Here is a 12092-nt window from a genome sequence, read left to right as displayed (position 1 = left end):
AAACAATCTAACTTAGCAATCTGAGATTTCTTTTTAATCTTAACTTAATAATTTTACTTACGTTTGTTTCAATATTTGTACATTTCAAAATGTATAAAGGTTGAGTATATTTTAATACAACTTCTTGTATAAAGTAAATATTTTTTCGAGAAAATGTAAAAAAAAAATCAATTTGTATTTACAGATTTCAGTAACTTTCTAAATTGCCAATTATCTTATACAACACAGTATACATTGATATATAACTAGGAAATAAATATCCTTTTTAGTTCGCTCCTGGAAATTGTTTTACGAGTACAAAACCACAGAGTATTTTATGACACGCTATTTCATTCCAACACCACACTGTCTTTATTTCTGTTTGGGAATTTCTTCAACGTTATAGTCTCCCATTACTTCATTGTTATACCTTATTACATATCGTATGATTCGTGTGAGAACAGAATAAATATAAACGTTCATAAGTTTGTTTGTAAAGTATTGAAAATGTGACTTTTAAAGCAAATGAAAACAAGATATTAAAGCTTATCAAATTCGGACTCAAACAACACTACTCAGCTAGTCATTTATAATTATATGTTTCTTATCTCCAGGAAAATAAAATATTCGTTAATTTTACTGGAGATAAGAGCCGTTTACTCACCAAATGTATAAGATACTCTGAAAAAGAGAAAAGAATGATTAAAATTGTCACATGAACATCCAATGATGCAAAAACATGAGCAAATGATATTAAAATATTATTTAAGTAGACTTCAAAGAAATGGGCGCAAGATCAGGAGTGAAATTCTGCCGATACTCACCGGTACTGAGTACCGGATCTTATTTTTTTTTAAGGCGGTACTAGTACCAGGACTTATTTGAGCTGCTTTGTCGTTTTTTTGTGTTTACACGTAGATTTTTTTTCTTTTTCAAAAACGGGTTCACTTCACCCAGCTGAGTACCTCTACTTTTTTTTTGAGAATTTCACCTCTGCGCAAGATAATGGTGTCTACAAAGGAAATGCATGACAATCATTGAAAACTATCTAAAACCATCACTTTAATGACTTCTTTGGAAGTTTATTCATAAAAAATATCACAAACAAGTAAGAGTTAATGTTTGAAATACTGTTATCAACTTTTGTTAACATGATTAATAATGACAGCTCTTACTTGAATAAAATGTCTACACTGATAAGAATGCTTTTATAAAATTCAATACAGCAACAAAATGTTAAACTTTACAACTCCTATTTAAAATAAAGTTGGTATAACAAATTACTTGAAATTATGTCGCTTTGCACAATTCTTTAATGTAAATTTATACAAAATAGTTGGCATTAGAAAAACGTGCTGCCATCTATTTTTGTCATAACTGCAGTGAGATTTTTCAAATCTAGGCACAGCATCCGATGAAATGTTACCAATTATTTTTTCAAACGTTTCCAACAACAAAATTATAACAGACAAATCAAGTTTTTCCCTTCAAGAATTTCGTCTTGTACTTTATCTGAAGATGTGGAGATCTCTGCTTGGACTGACAACACAGAACATATGAATGTCACGATTGTACTTCCAATGGCCAAATAAAAAGTCCATCCTACAGTATAAAGAGAGAAAAATAACTTATATTATAAAAACTTAGCACATCTTAATTCTTAACCACCTGCCTTCGGATTATAACCCATCTAAAATACAAGAAATCCCCCCCCCCCCCCAAAAAAAAAAGAGAGAGACAAAAACTCAGACATGATAGAAAATAGTCGGTGCTTTCTCATATTTATGTCAAACTCAACGTAAAACAGCATTTTCTTTCAAAACTATTTCCTACAGAGCATGAAAAGTTGTTTTCCGCAAATAATATCAATGGTGTTAGTGGGTTGAAATGAAGAAAAGTTTAAATCGTTTTCGGTATTTATTTCTATAAGTTTTCTGCAATACTCCATTACCCAATAAAGCGAAATACACACACACACACACATACATACAGATATATATATATAACTCACGTTTCAAGAATAAATGAAAGATAAAACTTATTCAAAAATTCTTATCTCTCCCCAGATGATTTTGCCAGTAGTTCGAAGTCTTTACACTAAATATCTATTGTAACCACTATGTAAAAGCGAAAAGAACATTGCTACAGTTCCGTGGTATTTCTGGTCAAATAAAAGTAAGACTTATCTTGAGCGGATCATTACATTTCTTCTTCAATACTATTATCTGATACTTACCCAACCTGCAGTCTCCCAATAGAAATGGTTGTGCACTTTCACCACAAACGAGCTGCACTCGTGTACTTCCCCAACCGGCTGGATAAAGAACTAATCCCAAGATGAACAACAAACCTGTGGTAGCACAATTTCAAAGAGAACTAAAACAACATGTAATTGACTATGCTAAAAGATGCTAAATATTACATCAAATTCTATCATACATTCCAGTATTTATGAAAGCATTTTTGTTTCGTGAAAACATTTCGAAATCAGATAACGTTATTAATAGTACATGTCTAAAAGCTTAAAATTAATGAAAAGAACAAACATTAATAAACTTAATAGGAATTATTATACAAAAAGATATAATACATAATTTCGGAACGTGCGCAGTTATTTTCATTCTGAAAAAGCAAATATATTGTATTCGTATTTACGGCAAAGCCACTGCTGCACTACTGACCAAAGGGAATGCAGTCAGTCAGCAGCATCCTACCAACGAGCATCATATAACATACGCCACAGCTTAAATTGCGCGGGAATATTTTGTGGTATTGCAGAATTCGAAACCGGCTCGCGAGCTTCGAAAACCAGAGATCTACCACGGAGCAAGCCCGTGCCCCTACCACGTGCAACAATATAAAGTTTGGAAGTACTTATTATATTGTACACAAGGCATACATTTATTTTTCTTTATCTACTTTAAGAAGATGTTAATAATTACTGATAATTTCTCACTGTCACATTCAACCATGTGACTTAACTTGGACTGACTCAGAAACTTTAACGAACAATTATTAACGTTCAGCAATATTTTTTCTACTAACTACAGAACAAAAAAATTAGTTCTTAAATCATGAAAAGTAAATAGAACATTAACAATGATTTTAATAATCTTATAAAGTTAAAAAGTGTTAAAGAAGAGCCATCGCAGTATTTTAAAGTCCAAATTGAAATTATATTAAAACTAATATTACATCCTAAAAGAAAGAAAAAATAAAACCCTTCATCGTTAATCTAAATAATAAAGTCACGATACACCTTTTCAAACCAATGTTTCATACGTGAAAATATTAAACGGAATGAGTAACTAAAAATGGAGATTATCTATCCCAGTACAACTAACGTAGATAGATAACATTAAGTATTTTAACTTGTTTTACGAAAAATAAACATTTTCTGTGCACGAATGCTTCGTTAGATCATAAAATACCATTCATGTTTTCACTTTAGGTTATAAAAGAACCCACAAACATGCTCCTGTTAGAAAATAAAACACCATTCATGTTTTCACTTTAGGTTATAAAAGAACCCACAAACATGCTCCTGTTAGAAAATAAAACACAATTCATGTTTTCACTTTAGGTTATAAAAGAACCCACAAATATGCTCCCAAGGTCAACAGCAAAACACATTTTTCAACAAGTATATATACTAAATTTCCCGTCAGCATAAAAAGTGAATAAAACTTTCAAAATAATATTCTTTATATTTTTGGTGTATAAACAATATATATATATATATATATATATATATAGGAAACAGGCAGTCAAGGATCCGATCCAACCACTTTACCTCGTGTAGTATTATGAGAAATAAACAGAAAAATAAGCCAAACCTAGAATATTTATCCCCAAAACTTGTCATTTCCTTATTTTGCCATGGCGAAAACTTTGCGCTTTTTCTCAGATTGTTGTAATTTATCTCGATTTATTATCCAAATCATTTGTATTCAATTTCAGAAGTCTTTCAAAACTAGTGGACGTAATAGGTTTGTTAATAATGCTCGAATTCGTTCTCCCTAACAGAACATGATATGACAGAGCAATGTTCTGAATAACGCAAACATGAGTAATACCTTCTCCGAAGAAACAGTGAATCACACCCACACAACGCTTTATATGAGAAAAAAAAATAATCTTAAAACGATAAAATGCATGAGGTTCGTAAAAAATAGCTTAAAACTAATGTATATGTCGTTAGAATAAGCCCTCAGTTAAGGCCAAGATTTCTTGGCCCAATGCATTTTTGCTAAATAAATCACTGTATGTCATAATCACGCGTACTTCGATAAATCACACACATCCAGACTGTATTAGTATTTCGCTTTTGAAAAGAAACGAGTATGATGGTTCCTATTCATCATTCAGAACTACATTTGTACCCATATAAAATCCAGATAATGGCAAAAACATCTGACAACCAGGCTGATTTCTTTTGCATCTGAGAATGGATACCAACAGTGATGAATGATTCTACCAGAAGTAATGGAAGAATATAAAGGAAGTGATAGATAAAGGCTTTAATCCATCGCTATGGTTGGGTTAAAATGAAACATCTATCAAATTGCATGTGAAGTTAATTTATAATTTTGAAAAAGTAAAAAGTACATTATGATAATTAGTGAAAGTTTAATCTAGTTAGGTACAAGAAAATTCATCCTAAGCTCTCATTCCGTGCTTGAAACATCAGGATTATTATTATTCTAATTATGATTATTATTATTATGATAATTAGTGAAAGTTTGATGTAGTTAGATATCAGATAATTCATGCTGAACTCTCATTCCGTGCTTGAAACATTGGGATTATTATTATGCTAATTATTATTATTATTATAATTAGTGAAAGTTTAATGTAATTAGGTATCAAATTATCCATGCTAAACTCTCATTTCATGCTTGAAAAATTAGGATTATTATTATTGTTACTATTAGAGAAATTTCGTAGTTTTAGCTTGCTGTGCTTATTAAAGCCCGTTTTATGTTCATACTTACAAACTTATAAATGTTGTATCTGCCTACTATCCAATTTGGCTCTTAGTCATTCGAATGAGAAATGACACGTGATATTTCAATTACAGCAGAAAAAAAGTGTTGAATCCGTCCGTCTCAGGCTTACGTTTAAGTTATACAGAGAAAAACCACTTTTCCAACACAGTTTCATTCTCATTAGTTATTACAACAAAGAACGTTAAAGAAAAACCTTCGAATAAAAGAAACAAATATCCCTAGGGTTATAGAGTTATATTCTTTTAGTTTTCTTAATATTGTTATTCATTATCTACTCTGTAAATAAGTAATTCTATTTAGTTAGTGACGGATTTGTTATTATATATTTATTTTAATATCAACGTTTGTTTAGATTAAGTTTATATTTAGAAATATGCATAACTTAGTGTTAAATATGTATTGCGAAACTCCCACCTATTCTCCAAAGTTGTAGAAGATTCTCCAAAGTAAGAATCAACAATATATGTGTGTAGTAAAAGCTTCAATTTGTATTGTTACGTAAAACTGAAATTTCTAGAACGCCTCCACACGGCTATAAATATAACCAACGCAACGCGCCGAAAGAGAGAGTATCTATTATTAGTTCGCTATAGTCGGTGTGCTATAGACTTCGAAAGCTATAACTGTGATTGTTATAACGCTTATTAATCAGAAAACTTAAGGTATTTGACCAGGAGCATTTACAAAGTTCGAACATTACAAATCATTTAACTTCAGTGGATTCTCATCGCACATTAGTACTTTTACGAAAACATTACCTAACTTCAACGGTGAAAAAACTCAGCGTATGTGGCAAAGGACAAAGCTAGCTAGCTTCCCGTTAAGCGAATCGTACGTACATCAACTCGTAATTGTGTGTATCAATCTTCTTGCAAATATCATAAACGATAAAATATCGGCTTTAATTTAACTATTAAATCCAAAGTAAAATTTAACTACTAAATTTAAATTTATCATTAACTCAATTTCAAACCATTTGAAATTATAATAGGTAACAGTACGTAAACGCCAGTGTAGCTTTGTATTGTTACGTAATCTGAATTTTTGAGAAACTCTCTACTCGCCTATAAATATAACCAACGCGACGCGCCTAAAAACAGTATCTATTATTGGGTTGCTAGAATTGGTGTGCTATAAACTTCGTAAGCTATAACTGTGATTAACGCTTATTAATCGGGAAACTTCAGATATTTGACCAGGAACGTTTATAAATTTCAAACATTACAAACCATTTAGCTTCAGTGGATTCACTTCGGAAACTAGTACTTTTAAGAAAACATTACCTAACGTCATGGGTAGAAACTACCTGTAATCGGCGGATGATCAGCGAGAACTACAGGGCTAGCTAGCTTCCTATTAAGTGAGTTATACCTACGTCAACTCGAAATTAACTCGCTCATCGTGGACCCTCTATAAGATATCGAAGAAGTTCCAGACTAGAAAGAAGCCTTTATATTGCTTGTAAGTTTGTAAAACTTTAGTATATAAATCATTTTTTATAATAACTATTTGTAATAACTGTTATTGTAAGTTGTGTGTATATTAAAACGTATTTGTGTTTTTAAAAAAAGAAAATTGTGTGTATCGGCTTTTACTTAGCTGCTAAATCCAAAGTACAATTTAACTACTAATTTTAAAGGATCATTTAGCTCATTTTCAGACCTTTCGAAATTGTAATACTTAACATAATAAATTGGTGTACATTAGCGTTTACATACATACATATATTGTATGTACACTCGAGAATCTCTACAACTTTAGAGAATAGGCGGGAGTTTCGCAATACATATTTAACTATATTAGTCATGCATATTTCTAAATATAAACTTAATCTAAACAAACATTGATATTAAAATAAATATATAACAATAAATCCGTCACAAGTTTGACAGTAATTCCATTACCTGAATTTTTACTTATATTTTTACTTATATAAAATATTGTTTTATTATTTTTATTTTTTGGTTTTATGCAAATAAGCATAGTATTTACCATAATCGTAAAATTCTCCTTTTGCTAATCAAATTTGATTTCTTGCCTAATGAATCTATTAACTAATCCTCCTATATTAATTCAACTTAGTTGGTTTTTTTTGTGGTCCACTGTGCACCAGCGATAATTTAAGGAACTTATAACACTAAAACCCGGGGTTCGAATCCTTGTAGTGGATATAGTACAAATAGATCATTGCGTAGCTTTGCACTAAGAAAACAACAAGCTTTGCTTGTATTTATTTCCAGCTAACTCTTATCACAGTTCTGGAGCTAGCAGAACCAAACTTGGCAAACGGATTCGGAGAGGGTATCCTTATCTATAGGGTATAGCCTATACCAAGAGAGATCGGGAGGACGTCTACGAGTAGGTCTTTAAGGTCACTGAACCCGAATCTGGTATAGATTTTGTGTTTCTATTTCTCCTCGGGATCCTTAGTCCGCCGTTTTTGAAACTGTGTTCATGCCCCCACCCCCCACTCAAAAGCTAGCTGGACCAAACTTGGTACACATGCACAGTTACCAAGAACGGGTGTCCTAACGAGTTTTTCTTCGGTTGCGAACCCCGTTTGGAATAGTAAGAGAAGTTACTGGGCATAATTAAAGATCTTGATCGATACATTGGGGTCTCTATGGATCATGAAGGGTCCTTTGAACCCCGCTGGAGCGCAGTTATTTTATGCTAGTTCAGAAAATTTCACATACTTCTAAACGTACTCGTATACTCAATATTAAACAATGCTCTCATGGTTAATTATTAACCTCCAGTTCAAAGTTAATGAACTTAAAGTGCTATATACTTTAATTTTGAAATAGTTCTATCGAATCTTGAGAATAACAACACACACACACAGTACCTGCAATAGCCTGTATTGTTCCCGATATGGTGAAAATACTCTTCTTGATAATACTACGAATGCAGCATCCTAATACTGACGTAAACACAGTAAACACCATCAGACCTATTCCAAAAGCGAAAAACACCAAAGCCGCCTTCCAAAAGTTAGGGAACTCTTCAGAAGGCATTCCAAAGCTAGTTACAAACGGTGCACAGCTATCTGTGAATAGTTGGTCCACTTGATGAATCTTTGTGCACCGGTTATATATACCTGGAATTAAATTTGATGAATTCAGAGGAATTTAAGGCAAAATCGTACAACATTAACTATTTTTAGAAATGTTCAAAACAAGGTTATAAGTCATTTTAACCCGAACATAATTATATATCCAATGCATTTAGCATGCTTCCCTTTTATAGTTTAACTTGTTTAGAAAACACTTGATTTTAATTAACAAAACCACATTTATAATGCGTTACTGTTATGTTCATCCTACCGTACTTTCCCCATTCATCAAGGATCACATAGAAGATTTATGTTATACTGATTGTTTGCACTTGACTGTTGATTCTACTGAAGATGCTTTATATTATTATTCAAATACATTCGATTTTAAAGTCTGTTTACGTAGCAACTAATTCTACTAACTCCTAATTATCGTATACTGTTCACGAACAGCATATTTTATTGTCAACCATAAACGTATAAAGTATTATAGAAAAAAAAGAGTTAAAATACGAATAATATCTTGGCTCATAACTTTTTGATTAAAAGATATGTATCTTATTAAAGACGTGTATGTTTTATTTGAGAAGTTCATTTTCTTAGATAACCAAACACGGATCGTAGATTTATGGCAAAAGCTGTTTATTTTAGGTTAAGTTTTTAGTCCACCTCGTTTTCAAAGTCCATGGATTCTTTTCTTTACATGTTAAACTTACCTAACGTTGGAGAATACATTTCTTCATTGTTCCCTGGGGTAGGTGACCTTGATCTTAAACCGGGCTTTCTGGGTGACCCAATTAACCAACTGGGTGTAATAACTGCCGCTACCATGGCTAAAGATGTCGCTATTGTTAGTAACGTCCATAACAAAGTTCGTGAAGTCACAATGACATAACACATGTTGGATGTTTCTAACTTTTACGGAAAGAAGCCGAACTAATGTCTCACAGAAAATCAGACCAAGAACACTAAACGTTGCTGAAAACTTTAGACATTCAAAACCTAGAAAACACAGAAAAAAAATATATGAGGATGCTTTAAAATTACTACACTTTTATTTGTTTGCATATTTTACACGGATTAACGTAATACTAATTATGAAATGTTTATATTTATAGATTTAGGCGAGACAGTTTCTCCTTCTAAAATCCATCTGATTTAGAATGCAATTTGCACATATATTTTGTACCAACAGTTGTAACTTGCCTTTGTCCATCTGTTATTAATTCTGTTCATCTTTCAGGTAGTGTCCATTTTTTAAATTAAGATTTCGAAGTTCTTTGACAAATAATAATAATAGACGTTTAACAATAATTTTTACATAAAATAATAGATCTTTTTATACCTACACTACGATACAATCATTAGGAATACCATTACAAGATATTACAAAATTAGACATTTGCTTTAATTAAATGCCAAGACAAATCACGAGACACTAATACAAAGGAATTTCCAATTCTATAAATCGCTTGTACCGTTACCCACACATATACAATGAATGACGTTAACATAAATAGTGGTGATTTTTTCCCAACACTAAACTCGTCTGATGTCTTATCACCTCTAACAAGCTATCAGTGAATTTCTCTTGACATTCTAAAATAACCTTTCAAAGAAAATAAGTGTCATTTCTTTATTCTATATTAAACTTGTGCATTTCCAACATGCCGAGTGGATTCTGCCACATTTCCATTGCTAATTTCTTCTAGGTGAATGGTTCACGGTTTTATCTTATACGTTTATAATACAGTTACACACTTCCTTCCTACATCTTTTTTGTTTCTGCCTTTGCGAGCACAAGGGCTTATACTTACAAGATAAAAGGAAACAATGTCATGTATTTTTTGTGTGATGGAGCAAATATATGAAGTATCAGAAAGGAGTAGATAGTCCCGTCTCCTCAATGTCAAGTAGAATTTGTCATTTTTTCTTTACGTCTCCTTCTCCAGTAATTGTTCTGGTTGTATTGAAGTATCAGAAAGGAATAGATAGTCTCCGTCTCCTCAATGTCAAGTAGAATTTGTCATTTTTTCTTTACGTCTCCTTCTCCAGTAATTGTTCTGGTTGTATTGAAGTATCAAAAAGGAGTAGATAGTCTCCGTCTCCTCAATGTCAAGTATAATCTGTCATTTTTCTTTACGTCTCCTTCTCCAGTAATTGTTCTGGTTGTGTTGAAATATCAAAAAGGAGTAGATAGTTCCCGTCTCCTCAATGTCAAGTATGATCTGTCATTTTTTCTTTACGTCTCCTTCTCCAGTAATTGTTCTGGTTGTGTTGAAATATCAAAAAGGAGTAGATAGTTCCCGTCTCCTCGATGTCAAGTATGATCTGTCATTTTTTCTTTACGTCTCCTTCTCCAGTAATTGTTCTGGTTGTGTTGAAATATCAAAAAGGAGTAGATAGTTCCCGTCTCCTCGATGTCAAGTATGATCTGTCATTTTTTCTTTACGTCTCCTTCTCCAGTAATTGTTCCGGTTATGTTCTGTACATCTATATATCACCCCGTTGGTGTTACGTTTTTCGTATACTGTTTATATAACACAGTTTTCTTCCTTCTTTTATTGCACTTGTTGTCTTGTATGATAGAACAGTTAGTAAAGGTGTGGAGCTTAACTTCTTATGACCTTCCTTATCCGAGATGTTGAGTGGAATCCATCGTTCTTATACTGTTTCTTTTTGTCATCTTTTCTGCTACAGACATCAAAGCCCCAATGGCACAGCGGTATGTCTGCGGACTTACAACGCTAGAAACCGGGTCTCGATACCCGTGGTGGGCAGAGCACAGATAACCCTTGTGTAGCTTTGTGCATAATTAAAAACAAACAAACACCAGACAAATACGCATATTTCAAATAAGATGACAAAATTATTCTTGAAAACTGATCCATACATTTTAAGATCAGATTTACATAACAAAATTATATAACTTCAAAACACCCATGTGATTCAGCGGTAAGTCTAAGGGGTTATAACGCTAAAATCAGGTTTCTATACTCGTAGTGGGCACAACACTGACAACCCATTGTGTAGCTTTATGCTTAATGTCAAACAAATCTTACAGTATTGCATAATTTTGCCCACCGGTTGGTCAGCGGTAAGTTTACGAACTTACAACGCTAAATTCCAGTGTTCGATTCCCTGCTGGGGGACAGAATGCAGACAGTTCATTATATAGGTTCATTAATTTTCACTCTTAAACAATGTCTCATAACAAAGTTTGCTTTAAGGAAAATAAGAAAAATCTGATATTTAAAAAAAATGTTTGATAAAAAACGGTTTCAAACAATGTTCAACAGATTTTTTTTTTACATGCTAACTTGTAAAAAAATGCCCCGAATCAACTTACTATTACTTATCGTTATGGTTAGTAGTCTATACGAATATCTATGCAAGATCCTTTGTGAATGTGGAATCCAACATAAAAAACAACGACAAGAATTAGATTTCAAGAATATATTAGACATACGAGTCCATGAAATACAGATATTCCAGCGATAATCCATCATGTCACAGAAGATAACGTAATAAAAAGGGGAAACTATTAAAATATTGAAATATGAACCACATACGAGAGAGAGCAAGCTAGAAAAAAAGCCTTCTGTATCCACCTAGCACAGAAATCAGTAAAATCATGACACTCCTACTAAAACCATTTCATATAGTTAATTCCCGTACCAGTTAGTGATTAGTAAAGGTGTGGCGATACTCGTATCGTATCGTGAAACATCGTCCGATACTATTTATGTACCTTCACGAAATTTGGCAAGCTTTCAGTAAACATAATAAGTATTTTGTACAGAAAAAATTTGAATTTCTAATAAAGTATTTTTGCTAAAAATTAATGATTCAATAAAGGAAGATGAGTATTGAGTATTACATGTTGTATTCATTTCTTTTATCAAAACCAATACATAACAAAGTAACATAACAAATTAACAATAACAAAATAGATAGATAGATAACAACTTTCTTATTTCACTTCTCTTACCAGCTGCCACTTAGTTGATCAAACCTAAGAATTTGAAAAAGCACTGTAAAGTGTGAAG

General features: G+C 32.2%; 1 protein-coding gene across 2 annotated transcripts in view; it reads right to left on the bottom strand.

The window, feature by feature from the left end:
* Nucleotides 1-6: 6 nt before the first annotated feature.
* LOC106478198 (lipoma HMGIC fusion partner-like 2 protein) overlaps nt 7-12092 on the bottom strand; it is a 55556-nt gene continuing 43470 nt past the window's right edge. For both annotated transcript variants that reach the window (XM_022381754.1, XM_013938724.2), the window contains exons 2-5: nt 8760-9045; nt 7837-8088; nt 2216-2329; nt 7-1581 (exon numbers count right to left, since the gene is read on the bottom strand). In XM_022381754.1, coding sequence (XP_022237462.1) covers nt 1439-1581; nt 2216-2329; nt 7837-8088; nt 8760-8943 — 693 coding nt within the window. In that variant the 5' untranslated portion in view covers nt 8944-9045 and the 3' untranslated portion in view covers nt 7-1438. The remainder of the gene's footprint in view (nt 1582-2215; nt 2330-7836; nt 8089-8759; nt 9046-12092) is intronic.

This window comes from Limulus polyphemus, unplaced genomic scaffold (genome assembly GCF_000517525.1).
Source record: "Limulus polyphemus unplaced genomic scaffold, Limulus_polyphemus-2.1.2 Scaffold188, whole genome shotgun sequence".
Lineage (NCBI taxonomy): Eukaryota > Metazoa > Arthropoda > Merostomata > Xiphosura > Limulidae > Limulus > Limulus polyphemus.
Note: the sequence above shows the minus strand (reverse complement) of the source record. Positions and strands in the feature narration are given on the sequence as shown.